Source organism: Solanum tuberosum, unplaced genomic scaffold (assembly GCF_000226075.1).
Source record: "Solanum tuberosum cultivar DM 1-3 516 R44 unplaced genomic scaffold, SolTub_3.0 scf00353, whole genome shotgun sequence".
Lineage (NCBI taxonomy): Eukaryota > Viridiplantae > Streptophyta > Magnoliopsida > Solanales > Solanaceae > Solanum > Solanum tuberosum.
The window spans coordinates 192,341-205,385 of record NW_006239275.1 but is presented as its reverse complement, the minus strand read 5'-3'; the positions used below and the strand labels follow the sequence as shown (position 1 = coordinate 205,385).

The following is a 13,045-nucleotide window of genomic DNA, read 5'->3' as shown; positions in this document are numbered from 1 at the left end:
GTTATTATGGTCATTTTGTGCATGTATAATCTATAATCAAAGCCATTCAACCTTTTTAGCTTTTTTTCAAATGTATTTTTAGCTTGAGATAAGCATCACACAACAGTGAGCACACGCTGTATAAACCATCAAATGATTCAAATCTTATATAAAAATAGCAAATTCTTTTTATTGTTTTCCCTTTCTTAAATGTACTTTGTCACCAAAAATTCACAAATCCTTCCAAAAACTTCTTTTTTTCTCCTCCTCTCTCAAAACCCAAAAGGGAAAAAGGAAAGAAAAAAAAAGGACTAAAATTATCACTAAGCGAATGTTTCCTTCTTGTTGGATAGAGAATGGAAGCTGATGTTTCTATTCTTTCAACAAAGTAAAAAAAAGATTACCTTTTTGTGGGATTTTCTTAAAAATTAGCGTAAAGTGTTGTGGGGTTTTGTGAGATTTGAGATGTGCTTGTGGAGTCGAACATGGTGAATTGAATTGATACTTTTTGTTTTTGTGGGTTTTTGGGTTTCTTCATATTTTCTTGATAATTGGCAGAAAGGGTTTGTTAGAGATGATGAATTTGTGGGTATTTTGGTACTTGAGTGTTGTTTGTCTTTCGGGTTGTAAAGTTCTTGGTAATGTGGTTTTGGTAGGAAAGAATGAAACTTTATCGTTTGAAGACATTGAAGCTAATTTTGGTGAGTTAAATCTTACTTTTACTTTGCTATGCCCTTATTTGTTTTGTATTTAGTATTGATCTTTGTTCTAGTTTGTATTATGTTGTAAACTGGAATGGTTTGGGAGTGATATTGAATGGAAATTGGTAGGTGAGTTTGTTTAAAAGTTTTAGTAGCTTATGTATACTGAAATTTTTTGTTTAATTTTACCTGCCTCTGTTACATGGTAAACTAAATCCTATTTGCAATCTAGTTTTTGGCAATTTGGAGTTGTCGATAGGTCATTGTTGGGAAATAGAAGTTATCTACCATTCTGTACAGAAGAAACTTCACTCTTGTTAAGCAAGTTTACCCTTTTTCTACTGTTTCCTTTGTTGTTCGAAAAGGAATCAACAGATCTTTATTTGCATTGTGAAAGATTAGTCCAGAAGGAACTGAAAGAAATTGCATTCAGGGCTCATGACGTTCTGTTATTGGCAATGGAATTGATCTTCTTTTTTTGTATACTAATTTGGTTTCGCAAATTGGGTAATGATAAATAGTTAACCAAGCCTGTAGGGCTTGTTTAAGGCCATAGATTGATATCCTCAATTTACACATAATCAGGACATCATTGATCAATAAAACAGGAGATTGAGACGTATACACATCCGCTTCCAAGTTTCCTTTGAGAAATGCATTGAAAATGTCCAATTGCTGAAGAGCCCATCTGTTGGAGATTGCCAAGGAAAGAACAACTCGGACTGTTGTAGGCTTGATAACCGGACTGAAAGTGGCATCATAATCTATTCCCTCAACTTGATCCTTTGACTACCAAGCGATCATTGCACCGCTTGATGGTGCCATCAAGATGGTGTTTGAGTCGGAAAACTCATTTGCAACCCACAATATTGGAATGTGATGGTTTAGGAACAAGTTCCCATGTTTGATGTTGTATCAAAGCAGTTATTTTAGAGCTCATAGCTTTTCTCCATGATGGAACTTTGAGTACTTTTGTGTAGCATGTTGGTTTCGAAAGAGTAACAGAGGAAGATTTAACTTTTATCATCCGAAACAGACGAAAACCAGAAACTTCTTCTTAGTATTTTGTCTTAGAACCATTGGATAAGTGTGTCCAGGTGGTTGTGATGGCTCAGTAGGAGTTGGAAGGATATCCATTTTCTGCTCCGAAGGGAAATTAATGTGATCTTGAGAAGCACTAGAAGATGAGAAGCTAAAACCAGAATTGTTGTTGTTAGAAGAATCTACTGAATTATGTGGAAGTTTCGAAGATGATGGTACAATTGAGTCAGGTTGCTGTATTGACGCAATTAATGTGAGCCAATGAGTGGAAATAAATTTCCCCGGAGGAATGCCTAGGACATAGGAATCAAACAACTTTTTCTCCTTCTATAGAGAACAGGTTTCATCAATATGAACATGTCTACTAAGATAAATTTTACTATCATGAGGATTGTAGCAGACATACCCATGATGGTCCTTGGCGTAACCGAGAAAAACACAAGCTGCTAAAGACACGACTCAATTCATAATCTGGTGAAGTGTCCTGAAGCTTTTCAAATAGTGAGACATGTTGAAACACTTGAGTAGGGATCCTGTTAACTAAGTATGCAATGGCATGCACAGCGAACTTCCAAAATCTAGATGGAACTGCAGAATAAGTGAGCAGGGTGAGGCATGTATCCACTAGGTGTCTGATTTTCCTTTCAACTTGACCATTTTGCTGATGTGTATGACGACAAGTAATGTGATGTTGAATACCAGGTTCCTTCAAATAAGTATTGACAGTACAAAATTCACCATCCTAATCTGATTGGAAATTAATGATTTTGGTTTGAAACTGTTTTCAACCAATTTGTGGAATTCAACAAAAGTAGAAAGAACCTCATTTTTTTGTTTAATTGTGAATAACCAATAATAACGAGAGAAATCATCCACAAATAGAATAAAATACTTGTTTCCATTAAAAAAGATAGTTGGGAGTTGGTCCCCATACATCTCCTTGAATCAATTCCAATGGCTTATATCAATAGAGGCAGTGACAGGTAAAGAAATCTGACTATGTTTGCCTAAACAACAAACTTGACATAGGCCTGAGGATTTTATCGAGTTACTAGGCAAACAAAGCCTATATTAACATTAAAGGAGACTGTTGGTGACCAATCCGAGCATGCCAATCGGGTGCAGCAGTCCATACTGATTTAAAAGGCTTGCTCTGACTTGTAATGTCCTCTAATGTAGCAATAGGAACCCTGTAAATTCTGTCCTCAATTAGTCCCTTCAACAACACCTTTTTATTGTTTGATTGTTTCACAGTAAACTCATCAGTCAAATTTCAAAGAGCATTGAGTGTATTCAGCAAATTTATTAACAGACAACAACTGTTGTATGTCAGGCACATGTAAAACATTTTTCAAATGAAACTGATTATTACTAGAAGATAATGTAGTGTGACCAATGTTTTTAATGTGCAAAGCATGTCCATTGCCTATAGTGACCATGTCAGGTCCTTTGTACTCCTCTGAGAATCTCAAGTGCAGACAAATCAGGAGTCATGTGATGAGAAGCAACAGGTTTAGGAAACCAATCATTGGAAGAAGCATTAACATTGGCGGCATTGGCAGTGATATTATTAGGAGGATCATAACGTTTGCGACATCACTTAGCTTGATAATTATTGAGTCCACAGATCTGTCAAGGATTATGAAACCATGTCTTGTTTCCTTTAGAGGATGCATTATTGTTTTTCTGGGAGCTCTGATGGAATTGACGTGCAGATGTAGTGTGTTGTCGAGTAACAATGGCAACAACAAAGATTGGTTTGCGAGAGTTCTGCAAGAGGATCTCATGAACCATAAGTCTACTAGAAAGATCAGAAAATGATACCCGTGTCTTTTCTGCAGATAATGTGGCAATGACAGGATGATAATCAGAAGGAAGTAATTGGAAAATGGTGGCATTGAATTCATCAGGAGACAGGTGTGCCTGCCGCGACAAGCTCGTCAGCGATAGCCTTAGCTTCGCGAAGAAATTGATCCAGTGGTTTGTCACCAAGTGTAATGTTTTGCAAGGTGATGTGTAATTGGACTCTTCTAGGGCTGTTGCTTATGCCAAATGCATTTGAGAGAGTGGTGCAAGCTTCAAAGGCAGTATCTAAACCAGTCACAAAAGGAAAAATTTCCTTGGTTAAAGATGATAAGATCCAACTTAGTAAGAGTTGGTCTTCTTGTAACCACTTTAGATACTCAGAATTTGGGTTTGATTGACTTGTTGTGGTGTTGATGATGGTGGAGGGAGGTGCTGGTGTACCATTGATATGATTGAATAAGATTGTAACATTTGATGATAGGAACAATTTGTGTTTTCCAAGTCAAGTAGTTTGTTGGTTTGAGTTTTATAGAAAAAGAAAGTTGAGCATGGGGTAAAGTAGCAAAAAGACTTGGAGTGCTTAAGGTTGTTGTTGTAGAGGTGGAATCTGAAAGTTGAGAGTTGATGATTCCATTGTAGGCTCTGGTACCATGTTGCACGATCAGATATTGAGAGAATTCAGTGTGTTTTCTATTGAGTAGAATTGCTGAATATATACACAGTTGTTTACAAGAAACTACAGAAGAATACGGAGATAATATAGCTAACACTTAGCTATATATCCCAAACTGTAGCTAACAAAACTTATCTATCCTAACTTATAGAAATCACTATCTTAACTTATAGTGATTGAACTTTATCTCTAACAGTAAGAAATTGTGGATGTAGTATAATTTGATTCATGATATTTTACTGCTGCTACTGTTGCTTTTTCATTGAAACTTAGTCTTGTTTTCCTAAAACTTCTTTTTGGCATGTTGTCTACTTTCTTTGATGCTGTTGTAATTTGTACTAAATGTATCTTTTTCAAATATCAGCTCCCTCAGTGAGGGGATCAGGCAAATGTGGGACATTGTATGTGGCGGAGCCTTTAGATGCCTGCTTGACTTTGACTAACAAGGTTGAACCAGTTAAAAATAGCACCCATGATCTATTCTTGCTGATAATAAGGGGTGGATGTAGCTTTGAAGATAAAGTCAGACAAGCCCAGGCCGCAGGTTTCAAGGCAGCCATTATCTACAACGATGAATATGGTGATCTAGTTGCAAGTAATGAACTCTTCCACTTAAAAAATTATTGATTTAGTGCATTCTGAGGTTACAACTTGATGGCAAACTTAGATTCTAGTTAAATATCTGATTCAGCTCAAACTCTCTGGTTCTGGGTTCCAGAATAAAGCTTGAAATGGACTTACTTGATACTTAGTTATGTAAGTGGCAAGAGGTCATAAAATGGCTTATTGATTTTTTTTCTAAGCGAAATATCACTGAAACTGATCGAAGTCTCGTATCCCGCCAGGCGGCGCCAGCCAATACTCCACTAATCTTGATTTATTGAGGTAGAAAGTAAGGTGGTGTTCTAAAAAGTAAACAGATTTCAATAAACTCTTCCTCTTGAATTTATTGATTAGTGCATTATGTAGTTACAATGTATGGCAATGCCAGATGTTTGTTAAAATATTTGATTCAGCTCGAACTAGGGTTTTGGGTTCTAGAATGAAGGTTGAAGACCTGAAGTGGTCTGTCTTACTTGATACTTGGTTATGTATGTAGCAAGAGGTCATAAATGGCTTATGGATTAATTTTAAGCGGATATCACTGTAACTGATTGAAGTCTTGTATCCTGTCAGCTAATACTCCATAATCTTGATTTATTGGAGTAGAAGGTGGTGTTTTGAAAAGGCAAATGGATTTTACTACTCACGTTTACATAGGACTCACTACTGACTCCACAAACTCGGTAGAACCAGCTATGTCACATTAGGCAATCTCATTACCAAAACTGCTCGACTTTGCTCTAAAATGTTAAACACAATGGAAGATTTGATCTTTTTAATAGAGCTTTCTTCATCTTCAAAGCACCTCAGATTCCTTTCACGCCAAATGGACCACCAAATACATGAAGGTATAGTGCACCCCCATTCCCTTTGCTACTTGTTCCTACCCTTGATGTTCCAGCACTTCAACAGCTCAGTTGTCTCTGAGCATGCACCATTTAAGTCCTACCATTGACGGAACAGTTACCATAATTGATCAGTGATGTAGCAGTGTAAAACAAATGATCTATGCTCTCTGAACTTGATCCACATAAAAAGCACCTCAAGCACAATTCAAATGTCGTTTTTGTAAGTTATCCTGGTCCCTGGATAACAGTTGTACAAGTTCTTTTTTTTTTCTCTTGATAAGTGACAGTTATACAAGTATGTTTATAAGTCATGACTGTTTTCAGCTGAAAACTGCTTCAGCACTGATAACTGGGTGAAAGGTGATTGAGGAAAATTGTTAAGAAATAACACATTTTCACTAACAATGTCTATTGCTTTTTGCTATCCTGATCTTATATTTGATGTAATGGTTTACTGACATTCTGGGATTTAAGTCCTGGTATTTAAATGGTGCATAAAAACTAGACAGCGTACATGTAAATGTGGTTCTCTTTGATTACTACCCGGTCAGAAAGACAAAATGACATCATTATGCAACAGTGCTCTATATGTGGGTGACTTCTGATCATTCATCGAAGTAGCATCCTTTGTTGATATATCAAGAGCTTTTCTAGAAGTTCCTTCTCTCTCTCTCATGGGGAAGACGGTGTCTTAGCATATAGCTGACTTAATAATGAGATTCATACTCAAGTCATATTCGCAGGGTTTTTCCACCTATTTTTGTTGCAAGTGGAGACCATCTTCTACTTAAAAAAGCAGCTTTAAAAATATGTGAAGTCAGCTTGCTCATTTTATAGCAAGCTCAAACAAACAAGTCTTATTTTGCTGGCAATTGTTCTATTTGTCACAATTCGATATACATCTTCTAGGCTTGGTTTTAGCCTCTGGTTTCTCAATGTAATGCATCAGGAATTTTCATGCTCGAAAACTGAGAAACTAGGAGACAACTATGTCACTGACCATTTTCCCTGTGAAAGGGGAAACAAAAAAAGAGAACCAAGAAATTGTCTGAAAGAAGCAAAACCACTTTTAACTCTTGCTTCATGTTGCTCAAGTATTTAAAACTGTTGAATTTTGAACATCGAAGTGTTTAACTAGTCACATGATACAGTGGCAGGAAACTCTGCTGGTGTACAGATTCCCGCGGTGTTTGTTTCTAGAGTTTCAGGGGAAAGACTGACAAAGTATGCTGGTGACATTGATGTTGAAGTATGGATAATCCCAAGTTTTGAGAACTCTGCCTGGTCCATCATGGCTATATCATTCATTTCGTTACTAGCTATGTCAGCAGTGCTTGCTACTTGCTTCTTTGTCCGTAGACATCGGATACGAAGAGACCGGCCTCGGGCCTCACGTGTTCGTGAATTTCATGGAATGAGTAGTCGTTTGGTGAAAGCTATGCCAAGCTTGATATTTACATCAGTTTTGGAGGATAATTGTACATCAGTAACATGTGCTATCTGTCTTGAAGATTATATTGTGGGAGACAAGCTTAGAATTCTTCCTTGCCGGCACAGTAAGTTTTTCTCTCTTCCTGAGGTATTGTGATTTTCAGCTTGTTCATATATAAAGGTTCTGTTTGGCACTTAGGTAAAAGCAATGAATGGACTAATTCCTTGGGGTTGGTTCCTTCCTTGGGAGAAGCTCATTCTTTTTGAGTTGTTGTCACTTGACAAGGTTTTCCTATTGTGTTTTCCGAGTTACACCCTGGTGATTGGTTTCTAAAATTGCTTGACATAGCTTACGTTGGGGTTGGTGATATGCACTATTGGTAGATTTCAGGGTTTATTACATATTTTAGGACTTCCTCAGGGAATTTAGAAGTGGCACTTCTGGCTTCCCTTCATCTCTGACTTATGGCCTAGCGCAACCACATCTCAGGCAGCATGATGGATTCTGTGCTTGCTTAAAGAATGTTTTCACTTTCTGGACGAAGGACACTCTATTATCCGGTCGCATTATTGCTACTTGTTTGGCGACCAAACTGTGTACTTCTGTTCATGTCTTTCCGTCTGTCAAAAGGTTACGTCATGTCCCTCTATTGGGTAAAAACTCTGATGTAATCACTATAACATGCATGCACTTTTGAGGTGAAATTTTGCAAATTTTCAACTCTATATCATAATATTACTTACAAACACAACAACACACTCAGTGTGGTCCCACAAGTGAGGTCTGGGGAGGGTAGGGTGCACACAGACGTTACTCTTACCTTTGTGGTGTAAAGAGACTCTTTCTGAAAGATCCTAGGCTCATAAAAATCGTTTTTCAAAATAAGTTTGAGAAAAAGAAAGAGTAAATAAGCTATGATGAACTATCAGGGAAAGAAAATACTGACAACTAAATTGTAAAGATAGCCAAATTATAAGTAACAACCGTAGTAATAACTGAAGAATAGGCTAATGCTAACAAAATAAACTACTATTGGTTTTTAACAAAAAAAAAAACTACTATTGTAAGGGAGCAGATAGGTGCTCCGGTCTAGAACCATGCGCTTATCACTAGGAAGAGAGAAGTTGCTCGACTACTACTAACCGTCTATCCTAATCCTCGACCTCCATGCTCTCTTATCTCGAGTCATGTCCTTAGTGAGCTGAAAATGAGTCATGACATGTCTAAGAGTCCGGAGCCAAAAGGGCAGGAGAGACAAGATTAGAAACGAGGATATACTGGACAAGGTGGGAGTGACCTCTGTAGCAGACAAGATGAGAGAAGTGAGGTTGAGATAGTTCATGCATGTGAAGAGGAGAAGCACAGATGCCCAATGAGGAGGTGCAAGAGGCTGGTAGTGATAGGTCTAAGGAGATGTAGGAGTAGATTGAGGAAAGATTGGGAAGAGGTGATTAGACATGTGAGTACGGAGCCAAAAGGGCAAAAAATTGAGTGAAATTTCCAAAAGGGCAACAAAAAATAAGGTTGAAACCAAATGGGCAACATTTAAACGGAAGGGTGACGCCGTGAAATTTTATGGAGGAAGGCACAGTCTCCCATGCACCTTACAAGGCGCAAGGCGACATGGTACTTGTAAGTTGCAGGTTTGCTTGCGCCTTGTAAGGCGCATGGGAGCCTGCGCCTTACTCCTTGCCATAAAAAAAAGTTTAGTCACTATAGAAAAAAACGTAACCAGTGCATAAACATTTTTTTCTTTTTGTTTTTTTATATATAGCTTCAACCCTTCAATAATATTGCAAGAGATCTGAGAATACAATATTACAACTAGCACTATCATAACATTAAAAAAATGGATTATATTTGTCATTTTTCATAGTAAAACTATTGCACGTTAAATATAGTCCAATGGAAATCTTTTGACTATTTCATAAAGATAAAAAACGAATCTGATTGTATATGATTCTGACAGTAAGTAGTATACATTAATCCAAGGCGTAAACGGTTTTTTCTAGAGTGACTAAACTATTTTTTTTATGCTAAAGAATAAGGCGCAGGATCCCATGTGCCTTACAAGGCGCAAGCAGACCTGCGACTTACAAGTACCATGTCACCTTGTGCCTTGTATGGCACATGGGAAACTACGCCTTCCTCCATAAAATTTCACGGCGTCACCCTTCCATCTAAATGTTGCCCTTTTGGTTTCAACCTTACTTTTTGTTGCCCTTTTGGAAATTTCACTCAAATTTTTGCCCTTTTGGCTCCGTACTCACATGTCTAATCACCTCTTCCCAATCTTTCCTCAATCTACTCCTACATCTCCTTAGACCTATCACTACCAGCCTCTTGCACCTCCTCATTGGGCATCTGTGCTTCTCCTCTTCACATGCATGAACTATCTCAACCTCACTTCTCTCATCTTGTCTGCTACAGAGGTCACTCCCACCTTGTCCAGTATATCCTCGTTTCTAATCTTGTCTCTCCTAGTCTGCTCATACATCCTTATTTTTGCTATCTTCCTCTTCTGAAATCTGAACGTAAGAGTTCTTGACGGACCAACATTCAATCCATGCAACATAGCCGGTCTAACTACCATTCTATAGAACTTACCTTTTAAGTCTTGGTGACACATTTTTATCACATAGGTCACCAATCGAGCCTCCATTTCATCCATCCTGCTAAAATATGATGTGCCATCCCCATTTTTTTGGATTATTGATCCAAGATACTTGAAGCTTCCTCTCTTGAGGATGACTTGTGTATCAATCCTTACTTACCCATCTGTCTCCTGTGGTTCGTCACTGAACTGACACTCCATGTATGGTTTAGTCCTGCTTAACGAGCTCTAGGGTCTGTCTCCAAATCTCCGATTGTTATCAACTACGCCACGTGACTTGTCGATCAATACCATGGACGAGATCAATACTATGACAATTCATTCATCACCAAGGAAAATAAAAACGGGCCGAGAGCTAATCCTTGGTGCAATCCCATCTCGACTGTGTTTCGAATCTCCTGTCCTCACTTGGGTCTTGGATCCATCGTACATGTACTTGATCACTCTAATGTACGCAATAGGTACACCTCTAAATTCCAAGCATTTCCATAAAATCTCCCTTGGGACTGTCCTATGCCTTTTCTAGGTCAATGAACACTATATGTACACCTCTATTCCTCTCCCTATACAATCTCCTTAGAAGGTGAATGGCTTCCATTGTCGATCGCCCCATCTTGAAGCTGAATGGGTTCTCAGAAATAGACACATTACTCCTCATATTCTACCAGAACTTTTGATTGAAGGTGTCGTATGTGTTTCAGCATATCCATTGCATGGTCTTTTTGAAATCTATGCAGATCTAGATGGATGTTGTTTTTAGAGCAGAAATTCAGATTTGTACCATTGCTTGAGGAGTGAATTGGAATTAATGTTGTCAAAGAAATCAGAAACCTTAGTCTAAAGCCCTTGCATAAATCCTGCCCTGAAACCTTGTTAGCGAAGTAATATTGTAGAAGTGGAGTTAATTTCTTCAGGGGGATCAGAAGTTCCTAAGCTCTGGGTATCTCAGAGTTCACAGCCAAGAGAATTTTAGTTCATGAGCATGTCATGGCTATTGTTGCAGAGCTTAGTACACGTGCTGGGTTTGATTACTGTCAACTATTTCTGAAAACCCTAAGCATTTTAGCTCTCATGTTTTATTGCAGAGGTGTAATTTTTTTTATATTGGTAAAGTAGGTGTTTTATTGATGTAAAAAGAACAACATGAAGAGAATGCTGTTCAAGGGTACATGTAGATTATTTTATAGAATGGAACAACGGAACATGCTGATTGTTTTTATAGATTTGATATTGAGATTGATAATGTTGGTTGAAATTCGATAAGTTTGTATTTTCTGTGAATAATGCACTTTACATTGAAGGATTACACATGATGTTTTTTGTTAAAACTTCCAGGAGTTGTTGCTCTTTTGCACTTTCCACTTCTAAAAATATTGAGTAATATTCAATAACTATATTCTGGATCCATATCTATGAACATTAGTTCTGCAATAGTCATTGTCAAGATTCTAGGCAGCAAACTATGGTAAAACCTCAAAGCTACAGTTAAAGTGTGGTCAGAATATTACCCTCGTCCCTGCTGCTATATCTCATTGTGAATGTGCTAATTTGGTATATCTATGGGATTTAGTTTTTAGTTAATATGAATACTTTCCCAATCTGGGCAGTAATTTGTTGATACATGTCATATACTGTTTGTTCTCATCAGATTTCTTGTCTACTGGAGAAGTTGTCATTTTTCCGTAATGGATCTCCTCGGAATTTTTGCAGAATTTCATGCTATGTGCGTTGATGCATGGCTCACATCATGGAGAACGTTTTGTCCCGTCTGTAAACGTGATGCAAGAACTAGCAATGGTGAGCCACCAGCATCAGAATCTACACCATTGCTTTCTTCTAGTCTAGCTTCTTTATCTTCGTTGTCATCCCTAAGATCGTCATTAGCTTCATCATCAGCAATACAAATAGGCCAAGGAGCATCCCGATCCCCTTCAGTTTCTCGTCCTCTATCAATTTCTAGTACTCCTTATAACCACCAGTCACTTCAGTCCTACCATCAGTCGCCTCATCTTAGTATAAGCCGCAGTTCACTTGACCTTCAGAATGTGTCTTCCCAGAGATCTCGTGCATCTTATTTGATTTCCCCTCACTCGTTGGGCTATCCTTCTCTATCTCCTCTTAATTCAAGATACATGTCACCATATATTCCTAGTCCAGGAAATGCCTCGTCCAGTTATATTGGCTCCTCAAGTCGGCATCCCAACCCACTGCGTCATAGTGAGTCAACCACTAGCTTTTCGCCATTTGCTTCAGCTCAGTCTCTTCCGGGATGTGAGTCGTGATGTGTTGGTTCTGGAAAATCTGGGTTCAAGTTTGCGCTACCCTTTTAACAAAGATCAATGAGTTTGGGTCATCTTCACCTCAAATAACACCTAAAGACAATGCAACAGCTTTGGAGATGCAGCTCTGGCATATGGGCAGACAGGAAAATGACAGGAAGCCCTGGATTTGTATATTATTAGTGTGACACTAATGTTATAGATTTGGTTTCTATATTGAGGTTTTTACTATTTTTTATTTTGAGGTTTTTACGAGTGCACGCGCAAAGCGATGGGTGTTCATGCTGTATGCAGTAGCCCTCTTTTACGTACCCTTCTTGTTTAGTGCTATGGATGTTAGCAGTCTCCATTTGCAAGATGGTTTAGGTCTTTTTAGTTGAAACCTTTTGCTTAGGGTTTGAGCTTGTATGTATAGAGTATTGACACAGATGACTGAAGCTTCTAGTTTGAATGTATTGGGTCAGTTGTAATCAGAGGATGAACAGGTTTAACGTTTCACAATAAGGATGATGCGTCGGTCCCGAATCGATTGGAGTTGGTTATATGAATCTTTACTGATCATATTTTGTTATTTAAATTGGTTCACCCCCCCCCCCCCCCCCCCCCCCCCCCCCCCCCCCCCCCCCCCCCCCCCCCCCCCCCACACCCACACCCACACACACACAAAAATCTTGACATTTGGCCAATGGTTTCTGTTTATTTGGCCCATGTAAATATGGGGTTGATGGTTTTCATCTTTCCTCTCAATTTGGATACAAGATCTTCACCAAAGAATAGCAATTTTCCAGCCATCATTACTGATTTTGCAATAATGAAAGTGTAAAATTAGTAGTATCAAATTGGTCTGGATTGTAATGTCGATCACATTTTTTTTAATTCTAGAGTTAAATACATGAGTTATCTTCTTCTGATTTCAACAAGCTGCGGGATTTAACAACATATTATGTACAAGAACAAAACAAGAGCATTCTTGTTTTTGTTTTTTAACTCATTATACACAACACAAAATAATATTTGAGCCCACTTCCTCCACAACTTCAATAATAAATAAAGAGAAAATAGGCAAATG

General features: G+C 38.1%; 1 protein-coding gene across 1 annotated transcript; it reads left to right on the top strand.

Annotated features, from left to right (window-relative positions):
- The first annotated feature begins 208 nt into the window (after positions 1-208).
- LOC102598233 (receptor homology region, transmembrane domain- and RING domain-containing protein 2) lies at positions 209-12,518 on the top strand. Its single transcript, XM_006361307.2, has 4 exons — positions 209-680; positions 4,565-4,795; positions 6,803-7,207; positions 11,408-12,518. Exons 1-4 carry the CDS (start codon positions 554-556, stop codon positions 11,977-11,979), a joined length of 1,335 nt encoding a protein of 444 aa, XP_006361369.1. The 5' UTR covers positions 209-553; the 3' UTR covers positions 11,980-12,518.
- Positions 12,519-13,045: the final 527 nt, after the last annotated feature.